Source organism: Lipotes vexillifer, unplaced genomic scaffold, assembly GCF_000442215.2.
Source record: "Lipotes vexillifer unplaced genomic scaffold, Lipotes_vexillifer_v1.1 scaffold802, whole genome shotgun sequence".
NCBI lineage: Eukaryota > Metazoa > Chordata > Mammalia > Artiodactyla > Lipotidae > Lipotes > Lipotes vexillifer.
The window spans coordinates 784,793-800,593 of record NW_006790237.1 but is presented as its reverse complement, the minus strand read 5'-3'; the positions used below and the strand labels follow the sequence as shown (position 1 = coordinate 800,593).

Genomic DNA, 15,801 nt, shown 5'->3' with positions numbered 1-15,801 from the left:
GGCAGCACAAAATAAAAAAAAAAAAAAAAAAAAAAGCCCTCCAGAACCTGGTGGGGACAGAGATGCAGGTAAACCCCCTTAGACATTAGACTGCGTGTCCAGGCTAGAGGGGCTCTGGGTGGTGGACACAGAAAGAGGGCTCAGATTTGTGACAGGGATAGGTTTTGGTGACAAGCTGGGGAAATAGCAAGAAAAAGTTGTTAAAAACAAACTGGGTGGGGCTTCCCTGGTGGCGCAGTGGTTGAGAGTCCGCCTGCTGATGCAGGGGACACGGGTTCGTGCCCCGGTCCAGGAAGATCCCACATGCCGTGGAGCGGCTGGGCCCGTGAGCCATGGCCACTGAGCCTGTGCGTCCGGAGCGGGTGCTCTGCAACGGGAGAGGCCACAGCAGTGAGAGGCCCGTGTACCGCAAAAAAAAAAAAAACAACAAACTGGGTGGTCATGACTGATGTCATGATTTGCAAAGCTGGATGACCAGGTTCCAGCAAAGGAAACACCCAAAGACCAGGTTGTTGGGGAGACGAAATCCTGATTGTGGTTTGGACATTGAGTTTGAGATGCCTTTGAGGCGTCCAAGAAAAGACAGGAAGGCAGTGAGAGTGAGGGCTCAGAGAGCTCTCATTTAGATGCCCAGGTATTCAGTTGTGAAGCATTTGCATAAGCTCCTTGAGGAATGGGCCACTCCAGGGAATAAGGTTCTGAGTGAAGTGATTCACCATAGACGCACAAGTAAGTATAGGAGGAAAACCCAAGTCCTAACTACAAAGCCCTCGCCCTAACAAGAAAGGGCCATTGGAGATTGATATGCGACCCTCTTGTGAAGTCTGGTCAATGGCTACAAGGTCCCTATCCCAAACTCCAATTCCTCCTGTACCTGGAAGGGATGAAACATCCGCAGTCCAAGGATCAGGGAGCTAAGGTGGAGCCAGAGCTGCCTCACTAGCCAGGACCTCACTGCCTTGCCCTGTGAGACCTGGCTGGGCTGTGGGAGCGCCTCCAAGTGCAGGCCCCTACAGGAGGCAGCCCAAGGTACCAGGCTCCTTTCCTAACCACCCTCACTCCACACTCCCCTGCTTAAATGCCTAAACCAAATACAGTGCATGGCAAATGGTGGGGTTAAAAGAGTGAACTGACAACCCACTTTCCCAAATTAAAGTCCTGGGGTGGACTGGCGGAGAGAAACACAGGAGTGCTTGAACGAGAGATGAAAGGAGGAAGGAGAGACTTACACATTTTTAGCTCTGTCTCGACTTCCTGCTGTCGCCGCTCAATCTTTTCCCGTCTCTGTCAGGAGAAAGGTAGACAACTGAATACAGACAGAAGTGCCCTGATGTCAGGGAACATCCTGAAGAAAGAGGCAAAAAAGGATGTGGGGCCAGAAGGCAGACACTACATACCTTCCTCTCCATGCGCTCCTCCCGAGTTTCTGCTCGAGTTGGAGGAGGGGCATCTCGAGGGTCCTGGGAACAAGAAGAGGTGACAGGGTAGGAGTGACAGGGGAAACCAGCAAGAGACACCCAGCCAGGAAATAATAAATATCTTGGCCACGCTCCCCTGCGTGTTTACACACACGCACGCACAAACAAACATGGACAGTTCCAGGGTGCAGATCAAAGCACGGTCCATGGACCAATGCTATCTGTGAACTGTTACTGGTCTGTGACAAGAGGAGTAGAGAAGCCAGGAATTGGTATTCAGAAACTTCTACAGTGATCTGACAGAGGAGTTTTATGCCCTTGAACTTAATAAAAAAATTTTGATTTTTTACTTTGTAGTATTTCTCTAAAAATACTAGAAAAATTTAAGAAACTCTCTTGTATTTATCAAGAACGTCAACCTGCAGCATATTTGTCCTCAATCATAAACAGGCATTGGGACCAGGCATGAAGCAAAAGGAGCTGACAGTGGAGTGCTCAGAGGAAAACAACTGAACACCCTCTGAGGGCCAGAGCAGTTCCTGAAGGCCTCAGCAAGCTCTCATCAAATAGTAACTGGCACATAACCCATGTCTGCCACTGGCCTGTAGCCATTAAATTAGTGTAACTGGCACACAACATTTTCCAAGTACCAGTTCAAAAAGGGTGGCAAATCCCACTAAAGAGCCGATCTTCTGTCACCGCGCTACTAACTTCTGCTCTGCAACTTCCTCCGTCTCCCCTTTCCCACTCGATGCCAGAACTTTCTTCTTCTGACTTCTGGCAGCATTTCTCAGGTGTTCTCTGATACACCTTAAGAGGTGGAAGTTGTTATCCCAATTTCACAAATGAAAAAACTGAAGTCCAAGAGCACAAGTCGTTTATTCATGTTTATCCTGAAATTCTCAAGCCCACAGTCTTAAGCAGCCCATCACCTGGTGCTAACCCTTTACAAATATCACCCTGTGACAAAAATGATAAATATAATAAATACTGACATTTGCTGACTGCTTAGTATCCAGCCCCATGACATAAAACTTCCAGTTAATTCTCCCTCAATATTACAGCGAAGATACTAATATCCCCTTGCTATAGATGAAGCGATCAAAGCACTAAGAGGATGCACCACTTGCCCAAGGTCACACAGCTGCTAAATGGTGTGCCAACGTCTACCTAACTCGAGAGCCTGAATCCTCAACTGGTAGTTACGGAACTTCCACAAAAACCAACAAGGGATGCATTATCAACCCCAATCAAGACAGGGAAACTGAGCATAAAAGTCACCTGCCTAAATCACACAGCTGGAAAACTGGCCAGAGACTGGACTCCCCAATCCAGCCCCACGGCCCCCAGAACCCAACCCAGTCCAAGTCTGCTCAGTGAACTCACCTCAAACTCTCGGATGTATGGCGCAATGCCACAGTAAGGTTGATTGTGGTGTTTTTCATGTGGCAGTTTCTCCAGGGGTGGCAGGTATGGGATGGGGTCACGGGGAGCAAAGAGAGCCAGAAGGTTGGGTGGCAGGAACTGGGTCATCTTGCCAAGTCTGAGAGCAGAAGCAGGACATTATATGAGGGTGGGCTGGGAGAGATAAGGCCCCTATAACCCCATGACTTCCAAGAAAAGAGGGAAATAGGGGCAAAATCTCACTATCAGAACAAGTTCTGTAGGAGCACAGAGTGCTCCTAAGCCACAAGGGAAAGGAATAAATCTAAATGAGAAAGCAGGTTTTGGAGGGAGGGCTGTGTGAAGGTGGCGCGAAGCCGATAACGGAAACAAAGACTGAAAAAGGGTTTCTGAGTAGTGAAGTCTCAGTCCTGAGCAAGGAACTGAGGGGCTGAGGGTCCCTGGGGGCTTGTGTGGGCATCAAGGATCCTGAGAAAGGAGGGCCAGGGCAGTGGCAGCTGGTGGTCCCATACCTTGGATAACAGGTTATGGGGCGAGGGTCGCAGGAAGTCTCCGATCAAGGAAGGGGATCAAAAGTAGCAAACCTCAAGCCAGGGAGTTGTGGGTAATAGATCTGGGCCCCGCAGGCGAAATGAATTATGGGTAAGGGTCGGTGGAGACAAGGGAAAAAAGGCAACACACCGCAAGGGCCTGTGGGTAAGTGACCGCTGAAGAGGAGGGGGACTATGGGAAGAGGGCCTGAGTGACCAGAGAACTCTGGATAAAGGGAGCAAAAAGGTGCTATGGCAGTGGCGCGGGAAGGGGACCCGGCCGCGGGGAAGGCACTGGGGCACACCGCAGGGGCTTGTGGGTAGTGGCCCCGCACCCGGTAAGGCCACTAAGTCACACTCACCCGCCGCGCGGCGCCCTCCTCGGCCTAGCGACGGTCCGGGGGCTCGCGGCGGCTGCGGCGGACCCTCCGCAGCAGATACTCCCGCTCTGGCTTCGACTCTGGCGGCGTCCGCGTCCCTCACTCTCTGTCGCTCGCCTACCGAGCGCACCAGGCCGCTGCTCACGAGCCCGCGCGGCTTCGGCTAGCGATAGGGCAAGGGGTGGAACCAGCCTCAAATCCCTCCGCCGTTCGTACTGCGCACGCGCTCCGCGAGTCCATCACAACTCACACACGGGGAGCCTGGGGCCGCCGCGGGCACTGCGCACGCGCAAGACCACTACGCCCCCGCCTTTCGGCACCTTAAACGCCTTTGCCGCGGCAAGCTGGAGGCCACATTGCGCACGCGCGCTTCGCCCCAAGCCGCCTTCTTCCACCTCGCGCTCTGGGATCCAACAGCTTCTGTCCGCGAGACTCCTCTCTATGCTCCACCCCTTTCCCCTAACACACTTCCCGGATCTTGTGCGCATGCGTATATCGTCAAGTCGGACGCTTTACCCTTCCGCCGCTTGGCAAAGAATCCCTCTGTGAACGGTGTGATTGCCTAACATATTAAATCAGTAACTGTTCAGCGAGCGACTAATGTGTGCTCGGCCTTGTTTGGACTCTGGGATATAGCACATGACTAAAGCAAAGTCTTTTCCTTTTTGGAGCTTGCATTGTACTGAGGGAGACAATAAAGGCATTTAAAAAAATAAATTTACTTTCGTATAGTGGCCAGCACAATAAAGAAAAATAGGGGCGAGGAGGGTGTTGGGCAGCGAAAGAGGACGTATTTTAGAAAGGATGATAATGGAAGGCTCTTCTGAAGAGGTGACATTTGAACAAAGGCCCGATGGAAAGGAGATCGGGGCGGGATTAACAGCAAGTGCAAAGGCCCTGACTTAGGAAGGATGGCAGGAATCCTAGGTGGTTGGCCAAGAGAACAGAGAACTAGTGGCCATGTTATTTAGGGCCCTGTAGACCTGTAAGAAGTAAATATTTTAAGTTTTTTTGATAGATGCAATTGGCTGTTTAATAATACAGAAATTATTACAACATTTAAATGACTAATATGTTTAAAATGTTTTGACATATTTGCTTTATGTATGTATATGGGAACTCTCTGAACTATTTTTTGACGTTTTCCATAATTCTAAAATTATTTCAAAATAAAAAGTCTAAAGAAAATAAAGCTAAACCTGCCTTAATGTTTTTTTTTTTTTTCTGTACCACTGGAAAGTAAATTGCTGCGCCACTGCACCTCTGAATACTTCACCATGCATCTCCCAAGAAAAAGGCATTCTTCTACATAACCACAGAGCTAGTTTCACCTCTTAGAAAGTTTATCCAGTCCCTATTCAGATTTTCCCAATTGACCCACTAGTATTTTGTTTTAATCTGAACCAGGAGCCAATCAAGTTTCATGCATTGTATTTGGTTGTCATGTCTCTTTATTCTCTTTTAATATAGAATACAGACACACACACACATGCACACCCACACACACGTTTTTTTCCCATATGTTGTTGGTTTTTCCCCAGAGTTCAGACCAGTTTCCAGTAGTATGTCCCACATTCTGGATTTGTCTGATTGTTTCCTCATGGTGTTTAGCGTGTTCCACAACCTCTGTTTTGCCTATAAAATGGAAATTGAGTCTGAGGTTTGAATAGACTAACGTTGAGCATTTTTGGCAAGAATGTTTCCCTGGTGATACTGCGGACTTCATATTGCATCACCTCTGGAGGTGCAATAATGTCAGATAGCCCCACTATTATGATGCTGAGTTTGACCACCTGATCAAGGGGCTAACTGATAGATCTCTCCTTGTAAAAGTACATTTTCTCCTTGGTAATCTAAGCAGAGAGACTTTGCCACTGTTCCCCGACCACCTCATCTCTCACCTCATGGTTGTAGCAGCCATTGCTGATCTTTGCCTGAATAAAAAGTTACATGGGGGAGAGGGCAGATTTTTTTTGAAAAGCAATAGGAAGTCACTAAAGGGTTTTGATCAGGAGATGGACAGAACATAATTTGCATTCTGTTTTTTTGTTTGTTTGTTTTTTTTAAAGCCTGGCCAAGGGAGTGGGACTTATAAACTGAAACTGGAAGACTGAGCTGGGGTCAGAGTCAGATCAAGACACGAGCGAGGACTATTCCAGGCAGAAGGAACAGTGCGTACAAAACTCAGGAGGGAAGAGAGAGTAAGCACGTTTAAAGAACGAGAAAGGAAGTTGTTTTTACTGCCACGGCCTCTCCCATCGCGGAGCACAGGCTCCGGACGCGCAGGCTCAGCGGCCACGGCTCACGGGCGCAGCTGCTCCGCGGCATGTGGGTTCTTCCCGGACCGGGGCACGAACCCGCGTCCCCCGCATCGGCAGGCGGGCTCTCAACCGCTGTGCCACCAGGGAAGCCCCCATAATTTGCATTCTTAAAAGATCACGTCAATGGCTGTGGACAAAAAAATTGAAGGGAAGAGGCTGAAGGGGAACAGGCAGATGCTTAGGAGGCTACAATTCCCAGGAAAGAGATGGTGGCTTGAACTAAGATGGTAGTGTTACCAAACTCAGGTTCAGCTACTCGCTGCTGGAAAGTCAATACTCCAGGGACAAGTGTTGGTAGGAAAGGAAAGGTTGCTTTATTCAGGAGGCCAACAACCTGGGGAGAAGGTGGACTCATGTCCCAAAGGACCAACTCACCACTGCCTATCAGGGCACAAGAGGTTTTATTATTTTATTTTATTTTATTTATTTTAGCTGCACCGCGTGGCATGCAGGATCTTAGTTTCCCGACCAGGGATCAAACCCATGCCTCCTGCAGTGGAAGAGCAGAGCCTTAACCACTGGACCGCAAGGGTAGTCTCACAAGAGCTTTAATTTTTTTAATTAATTTTTTGCTGCATTGGTTCTTCATTGCTGTGTACGGGCTTTCTTTAATTGTGGAGAGTGGGGGCTACTCACTTTTTGTGTGTGTGTGTGTGGTACACGGGCCTCTCACTGTTGTGGCCTCTCCCGTTGTGGAGCACAGGCTCCAGACGCGCAGGCTCAGCGGTCATGGCTCACGGGCCCAGCTGCTCCGCAGCATGTGGGATCTTCCCGGAGCGGGGCACGAACCCACGTCCCCTGCATCGGCAGGCAGACTCTCAACCACTGTGCCACCAGGGAAGCCCAGGGCTACTCTTCATTGCGGTGCGCAGTCTTCTCAATGCGGTGGCTTTTCTTGTTGCGGAGCATGGGCTCTAGGCGCGTGGGCTTCAGTAGTTGTGGCTCACAGGCTCTAGAGCGCAGGCTCAGTACTTGTGGCGCACGGGCTTAGCTGCTCCGTGGCATGTGGGATCTTTCTGGACCAGAGCTCGAACCCGTGTCCCCTGCATTGGCAGGCAGATTCTTAACCACTGTGCCACCAGGGAAACCCCACAAGAGCTTTGAAAGGGGAGTTTCAGGGATGTAGAGGCAGAGGGAGGCGGTTACATGCAGAACGCCACAGTCAGCTTTGACAATTATCTTGAAATTGGTCATGCAGTGGTCTAATCAGCATCATCTTGATTGTTTCAAGTACAGTTAGTCTTCAGTTCCAGAGTCAGTTTGTTCCCATTTCTTTGAGGCCAGTTCTCGGAATAGTGGAAGATGAAGCAGCTTATGTCATGGCTACAGTCTGGTCATCATGTAGTTAACTTCGTCCACCTGGTGGGGGTTTTGGTATCTGCAAAACATCTCAAAGGAGATGACTCAGAATATTATCAAGAGCCCTTGAGGAGGAGCTAAAGGTCCTTAACTTTGTTTAATGACTAAACAATTATTATTTTGTCCTGTTTGAATGCTTTTCTTTACTTCTGCATTTTTTTTTTCATTTTTCTGCTGAAATTTATTCTTTGGCTAAAGTTTTTTACAGACAGAAGGCAGGCAGAGGACATGTAGAGGGGGTCTGTTCTGGGAAGACCCCATAGGGTCCTGCCCCATTACAGTAACAGTGAGGTGGAAAGGAGTGGTAAGATTCAGGATGTGTTGTGAAGGTAGATCTCACTCAGTTACTATAGAAGTGGAATTAGAGTGTATGGAAAAGAGGGACATTAAAAATAATTCCTAGAGGAAATTAAGGAGACAGCTAAATGCAATGTGGGATCCTGGATTAGATTCTAGACTGGAAAAAGAACATCAGTGGAAAATTGTTGAGATTCAAATGAGGTCTGTACCATTGGTTAATGGTATTATACCCTTGTTAATTTCCTGACAAATAATTGTACTATAGTTATGTAAGTTGACGTTGGTGAAAACTGGGTGAAGGATATATGGGAACTCTGTACTATTCTTTGCACCTTTTCTGTAAGTCTGAAACGATTTAAAAATTACAAGTTTAAAGAAAAACTTCTAATGAAGCTAATCTTCCCTTAATAATAATAAAGGGTTAGATTTTCATACTAAACGAAGTAAGCCAGACAGAGAAAGACAAATACCATATGATATCACTTATTTGTGGAATCTAAAAAAATGATACAAATGAACCTATTTACAAAGCAGGAATAGACCCACAGATATAGAAAAACAAATGTACAGTTATCGAAGGGGAAAGGCAGGGAGGGTTAAATTAGGAGCTTGGGGTTAACATATACACACTACTATATATAAATAGACAACCAGCAAGGACCTACTGTATATCATAGGGAAAAAAATGCAGAAGCAAAGAAAAGCATTCAAACAGGACAAAATAATAATTGTTTAGTCATTAAACAAAGTTAAGGACCTTTAGCTCCTCCTCAAGGGCTCTTGATAATATTCTGAGTCATCTCCTTTGAGATGTTTTGCAGATACCAAAACCCCCACCAGGTGGACGAAGTTAACTACATGATGACCAGACTGTAGCCATGACATAAGCTGCTTCATCTTCCACTATTCCACTCAATATTTTGTAATAACCTGTAAGGAAAAAGAATCTGAAAAAGAATCTCTCTATATACGTATACATGTATAACTGAATCACTTTGCTGTACACTGAAACTAACACAAGATTGTAAGTCAACTATACCTAAATAAAAAATAATAATAATCCTCAGTCCTAGATTTGTAGGCTAAGCAACTGGGTAATTGGTGGTGCCACTGATTTACAGAGGGAAGACGTGGGGAAGAGTGGGATTGTTGAGGAGGACTTCTGGGTTTGGACACGTCAAAGATGTCTGTTTGACATTCAAGTGGAGCTGTGGAGTTGAAAGTTGGAAGATATGGCAATCGCGGAAGAGTTTGGGCCTGGAAACCTAGATTTGGGAATCACTGGAGTAGGCGTAGCATTTGAAGCCACGTGACTGAATGAACTTAGTTAGGAGAGGAGAGAAGATGGAGAAGGGAAGACATCTGAGGACCAAGTCCCAAGGCCCTCCATCAGAATTCAGATGAAGCAAGACGACTCAGCAAAGGAGACTGAGTAGGAGTGATCACAAATGTAGGAGAAAAACCAGGAGAGTTGGGTGTCCAGGAAGCCAAGAAGGAAAGTGCTTCAAGAAGGAGGCAGTGTTGGGCTTCCCTGGTGGTGCAGTGGTTAAGAATCTGCCTGCCAATGCAAGGGACACGGGTTCAATCCCTGGTCCTGGAAGATCCCACATGCCGCGGAGCAACTAAGCCAGTGAGCCACAACTACTGAGTCCGCGTGCTGCAACTACTGAAGCACACGCGCCTAGAGCCAGTGCTCCGCAACAAGAGAAGCCACAGCAATAAGAAGCCCATGCATGGCAATGAAGACCCAACGCAGCCAAAAAACAATTAATTAAATAAAAAAAATAAAAATAAAAAAAGGAGGCAGTGTCAAGATATGGAAGCAATCTACGTGTGCATCAACAGGTGAATGGATAAAGAAGACGTGGTGTATATATACAACAGAACACTACTCAGCCATAAAAAGGAATGAAATTTTGCCATTTGCTGCAACCTGGATGACCTTGGAGGGCATTATGCTAAGTGAAATAAGTCAGACAAAGACAAATACTGTATGATATCACTTATATGTGGAGTCTGAAAAATACAACAAACTAGCGAATATAATAAAAAAGAAGCAGATTCACAGATATACAGAACAAACTAGTGGCTACCAGTAGGGAGAGGGAAGGGGGCAGGGGCATGATAGGGGTAGGGGGGAAAAAAGGGTTATTATGGGACTGTATGAAATCACTTGTGTGAAACTTTTGAAAATTGTAAAGCACTATAGAATTTAAAGAATCTTTCATTCAATAAAAAAAGAAAAAAGGAGGAGGATGGACCTAGAGATTATCAATACTAAGTGAAGCAAGTCAGACAGAGAAGGATAAATATCATATGATATCACTCATATGTGGAATCTAAGTTTTAAAAAATGATACAAATGAACTTACTTACAAAACAGAAACAGACTCACAGATTGCGAAAACAAATTTATGGTTACCAAAAGGGAAACATGGGGAGGAGGGATAAATTAGGAGCTTGGGATTAACATACACACACTACTATATATAAAATAGATAACCAACAAGGACCTACCGTATAGCACAGGGAACTCTACTCAATATTCTGTAATAAACTATATGGGGAAAGAATCTGAAAAAGAATGAGTATATGTGTATGCATAACTGAATCACTAAGTTGTATACCTTAAACTAACACATTGTAAATCAACTATACTCCAATAAAAAAATTTTTAAAAAGAACACAGGAAAAGAAAAAAGGAGGAAGAAGAGGCAGTGTTCAGAGTGTCTAATGCTGCTGAGAAATGCAGAAACATAAGGACTGAGGTTTGGCTACCATAGATGACCTTGACTAAACAATGCGAGATGAAGCAGAGACCTCAGGTAGGGAAAAATCTTTAGAGAAGTTTTGCTACAAAGGGAGCAGAGAGAGGTGATAATAGCAGGAGAGGGAAGTGGAGTCAAGGAAGGTTGGGTTTTGGGTGTTTGGGTTATTTTGGCCACGCCACACAGCTTGTGGGATCTTAGTTCCCTGACCAGGGATCGAACCCATGCCCCCTGCATTGGAAGCGCGGAGTCCTAACCACTGGACCTCCAGGGAACTCCTTTTTTTTTTTTTTTTTTTTTTTTTTTTTTTTAAGGATAGAAAAGATATTAAGATAGAAGGTCTTATAGCAGAATTGTCTGCTGATGGCAAAAAAAAAATTAAGCATATACTTATCGTATAACCCAGCAAGCTCACTCTTAGCTACTTACTCAGGAGACCTGAAAACTTATGTTCACACAAAAACATGTACATAATTTTTATAGCAGCTTTCTCCATAATTGCCAAAAACTAAATGAAACTCAAACGTCTTTCATATAGGGAATGGATAAACACATGGGCACACATGCCTTGGATTATTACTGAATGTTAAGAAGGAAAAAGAGTCAACTCTACGTCAATGAAAAATAAAATGGGGCTTCCCTGGTGGCGCAGTGGTTGAGGGTCCACCTGCCGATGCAGGGGACACGGGTTCGTGGCCCGGTCCGGGAGGATCCCACACGCCGCGGAGCTGCTGGGCCCCTGAGCCATGGCCGCTGAGCCTGCGCGTCCGGAGCCTGTGCTCCGCAACGGGAGGGGCCACAACGGTGAGAGGCCCGCGTACCACAAAAAAATAATAATAATAAAAATAAAATAAAATAAAATAAAATAAAATGTAGGGACTTCCCTGGTGGCACAGTGGTTAAGAATCCGCCTGCCAGTGCAGGGGACACGGGTTCGAGCCCTGGTCCGGGAAGATTCCACATACTGCGGAACAACTAAGCCCGTGCACCACAACTACTGAGCCTGCACACCTAGAGGCCGTGCCCTGCAACAAGAGAAGCCACTGCAATGAGAAGCCTGCGCACCACAACAAAGATGAGACCCCGCTCTCCACAACTAGAGAAAGCCCGCGCACAGCAATGAAGACCCAACGCAGACAAAAAATGAATTAATTTAAAAAAAAAACGTAAAGGAAAGAGCTACTGATACACACAACAGGAATGAATCTTCCATGCATTATGCTGAGTGTAAGAAGCCATATTGAAAAGGCTACATATCCTGTGATTTCGTTTACACTTGACCCTTGAACAACACGGGTTTGAACTGCGCAGGTCCACTTATACGTGGATTGTTTTTTCAGTAGTCAATACTGAAGCACTAAACGATCCAGTTGGTTGAATTCCTGGATGCAGAACCGTGGATATGGAGGAACCACGGTACTCAGATTTTTCAATTGCGTGGACTGTCAGCACCCCTGTCCGACCTGGAGCATTGCTCAGGGGTCAACTATATTTGACATTCTGGAAAAGGCAAAACTACAAGAACAGAGGGAGAGAAAACAGAGCAGTCGTTTCCAAGAGCTGGAAGTGGGGGAGGCAGCTGACTACAAAGGGAAGGAGGGAACCTGGGGGGAAGGATGGAAGGTTCTATATTTTTACTATAGTGGCAGTTACATAACTATCTGTTTGCCAAAATTCATAGAAGTGTACATGTAAAGGGTCAATTTTGTTGTATGAGAATTAAATCTCAATAAACTCGACCAAACCAGAAAACTGGCTTCCCCAAATTAATTCATTAATGACAAAGGGAAAAAATAATAACTTTATAATGGAGAAACACAGCAGACACTAGCCTAACCAAGTGATCAAAATTAATGTCACCGGTGATAAGATATAGCAACATCATGTCCACCCAATACGATGTGATGAAAAGGGAACTTCAACTGTGTGGTGTCCTCCCTCCCCGCAAAAAACTAGAATCTCAATCTTATCAAGACAAGACAATGTAAGATAAATGCAAATTGAGGGACAGTCTGCAAAGTAACTGACCAGTATTCTTCAAAAGTGTTGAGGTCATTAAAGACAAGGAAAAAGTAAGAAACGATTGCAGAATTGCAGGAGGCTAAGGGGACATGACAGCTAAATGCAATATGGTACCCTGGGTTGGATCCTAGAAGAGAGAAAGGAAATTAGTGGGGAAAGGGAGGCAATTGGAACGTCATTTAGTCAACAGCATTGTACCAGTGTCAATTTCTCCATTTTAACAAAGGAACCTTGGCAATGTAAGACGCTAACATTAGGGGAAACTGGGTGAAGGATATTACGAATTCTCTGTGCTATCTTTGCCACACTTTTGTAAGTCTGAAAATATTTCAAAATTAAAAGTAAAGCAAAGAAAAAAGATCTTATTACCACACAGGAATGACAACCTGATACCGAAGAATAGGAGAAACTGACATTGAAATTGACATAACACGTCTGCGTTAGTTTCCTATTGGCTGCTGTAACAAATTACCACAAACTTAGTGGCTTAAAACAATGCACATTTATTACCCTACAGTTCTGGAGGTTGGAATTCTAAGATGGGTCCACAGGGCTGTGTTCCTTCTGGGGAGGACAGAAGTTATTTCCTTGTTTGCTTTCTCCAGCATCTAGAGGCTGCCTATATTCCCTGGCTCATGGCCCTTCCCTCCAGCTTCACAGTCAGCAAAGTAGCATCTTTCTCCTCTCTGACCTCTACTTTTTTTGTTTTTTCATTTTTAATTACTATTATTTTTTGTCTTTTATCTTCTTTCCCCCCCTGCACCATGCACAGCATGCAGGATCTTAGTTCCCCGACCAGGGATCAAACTCGTGCCCCCTGCAGTGGAAGCATGGAGTCTTAAACACCTGGCCACCAGGGAAGTCCCCATTTTTAAGTATTTTCTATTTTATTTTAATTTCTTACTTGTACGTCTATCTTCACATCATCTAAGAATCTGACCTTCCTACCTCCTTCTTGTAAAGACCCTTGTGATTACCTTGGGGCCACCGAGGTCATCTGGGATAATCTCCCCAACTCAAGAGCCTTAATTTAATCACACCCACAAAGTCCCTTTTGTCATATAGTATTGGGTTGGCCAAAAGGTTCATTCGTTTTTTTCCGTAAGATGGCTCAAGTAGCACTTAGTTGTCTAACTTCGTTTGAAACAATTTTGTTAGATTGTATGTGACAGCTTGTCATATCAGTATGCATTTAAAAAAAGACCTATCAAAACTGGTGAATTTTTGTGTAGCCATTTTAATATTGAAGATGGAAGAAAAAAAGCAACATTTCCGGCATTTTATGCTTTATTATTTCAAGAAAGGTAAAAACGCAACTGAAACGCAAGAAAAAAGATTTGTGCAGTGTATGGAGAAGGTGCTGACTGACTGAACATGTCAAAAGTGGTTTCTTAAGTTTCGTCCGGAGATTTCTCGCTGGACGATGCTCCACGGTCCGGTAGACCAGTTGAAGTTGATAGCGATCAAATCGAGACATTAATTGAAAACAATCAACATTATACCACGCAGGGCTTCCCTGGTGGCACAGTGGTTAAGAATCCATCTGCCAATGCAAGGGACACGGGTTTGAGCCCTGGTTCAGGAAGATCCCACATGCTGCGGAGCAACTAAGCCCGTGCGCCACAACTACTGAGCCCATGTGCCACAGCTACTGAAGCCTGTGTGCCTAGAGCCCCTGCTCTGCAACAAGAGAAACCACCGCAATGAGAAGCCCACGCACCGCAACGAAGAGTAGCTCCCACTCGCCACAACTAGAGAAAGCCCGTGCACAGCAACGAAGACCCAACGCAGCCAAAACAAACAAACAAATAAATAAATAAAATTTAAAAAATAAAACAAAACAAAACATTATACCACACGGGAGATAGCTGACACTCAAAATATCCAAATCAAGCGTTGAAAATCATTTGCACCAGCTTGGTTATGTTCATCCCTTTGATGTTTGGGTTCCACGTAAGTTAAGTGAAAAAAACTTGCTTGACTGTATTTCTGCATGTGATTCTCTACTTAAACGTAACGAAAACGTTCCGTTTTTAAAACAAATTGTGACGGGCAATGAAAAGTGAATACTGTACAATCATGTGGAACGGAAGAGATCATGGAGCAAGTGAAATGAACCACCACCAACCACAGCAGGGGCTGGTCTTCATCCAAAGAAGGTGATGTTGTGTATACGGTGGGATTGGAAGGGAGTCCTCTATTATGAGCTCCTTCTGGAAAACCAAATGATTAATTCCAACAAGTACTGCTCCCAATTAGACCAAATGAAAGCAGCACTCGACGAAAAGCATCCAGAATTAGTCAACAGAAAACGCATAATCGTCCATCAGGATAATGCAAGACTGAATGTTTCTTTGATGACCAGGCAAAAACCGTTAACAGCTTCGCTGGGAAGTTCTGATTCATCCACCATATTCATATTCACCAGTCATTGCACCTTCGGATTTCCATTTATTTCGGTCTTTACAAAATTCTCTTAATGGAAAAAATTTCAGTTCCCTGGAAGACTGTAAAAGCCACCTGGAACAGTTCTTTGCTCAAAAAGGTTAAAAGTTTTGGGAATATGGAATTATGAAGTCGCCTGAAAAATGGCAGAAGGTAGTGGAACAAAAAGGTGGATACGTTGTTCAATAAAGTTCTTGGTGAAAATGAAAAATGTATCTTTAAACACCAAAGGCACGGGCTTCCCTGGTGGCGCAGTGGTTGAGAGTCCGCCTGCGGATGCAGGGCACACGGGTTCGTGCCCCGGTCTGGGAAAATCCCACATGCCGCGGAGCGGCTGGGCCCGTGAGCCATGGCCGCTGAGCCTGCGCCTGCGCGTCTGGAGCCTGTGCTCCGCGACGGGAGAGGCCACAACAGTGAGAGGCCCGTGTACCGCAAAAAAAAACCCCAAAAAGACAAAGGCACTTTTTGGCCAACCCAACATATTCAAAGGTTCTGGGAATTAGGACTTAGGACGTGGACATCTTCCGGGGGTGGGGGTGGGGGTGGGGACATCATTCTGCCTCGCATATTAATGATACAAGAGAATTAGGAGTGATGACAGGAGCTGAGTCTGCAGGCGGGACAGAGAGATGGGACCCAGGACACAAGGCAAGATGTTGGTCTTGGATTGGGAGGGACAGATGAAAAGCAGCGCATCTGGGTAGCTGATAGAATGGGCTGTGGGAAGATGAAGTGTCTGGTAGCCTCTATGCTTTCAGAAGAATGAGGAGTGAGGGAATCAGCTGATTGAAGGTGGAGGACCAGGGTGCGGTGGGGATTTGAGGCGAATGAAGATGGGGAATGGCCATCTTGTG

At 45.6% G+C, this 15,801-nt stretch overlaps 1 protein-coding gene across 2 annotated transcripts in view; it reads right to left on the bottom strand.

The window, feature by feature from the left end:
* The window catches only part of SNRNP70 (small nuclear ribonucleoprotein U1 subunit 70), a 16,292-nt gene extending 12,157 nt beyond the window's left edge, over positions 1–4,135 (bottom strand). The window contains exons 1-4 of one of the 2 annotated variants that reach the window (XM_007463342.1): positions 3,719–4,135; positions 2,805–2,961; positions 1,398–1,460; positions 1,230–1,284 (exon numbers count right to left, since the gene is read on the bottom strand). In XM_007463342.1, coding sequence (XP_007463404.1) covers positions 1,230–1,284; positions 1,398–1,460; positions 2,805–2,951 — 265 coding nt within the window. In that variant the 5' untranslated portion in view covers positions 2,952–2,961; positions 3,719–4,135. Of the gene's footprint in view, positions 1–1,229; positions 1,285–1,397; positions 1,461–2,804; positions 2,962–3,714 lie in introns of both variants that reach the window. The other variant, XM_007463343.1, reaches the window with a different exon arrangement.
* Between the last annotated feature and the right edge of the window lie 11,666 nt (positions 4,136–15,801).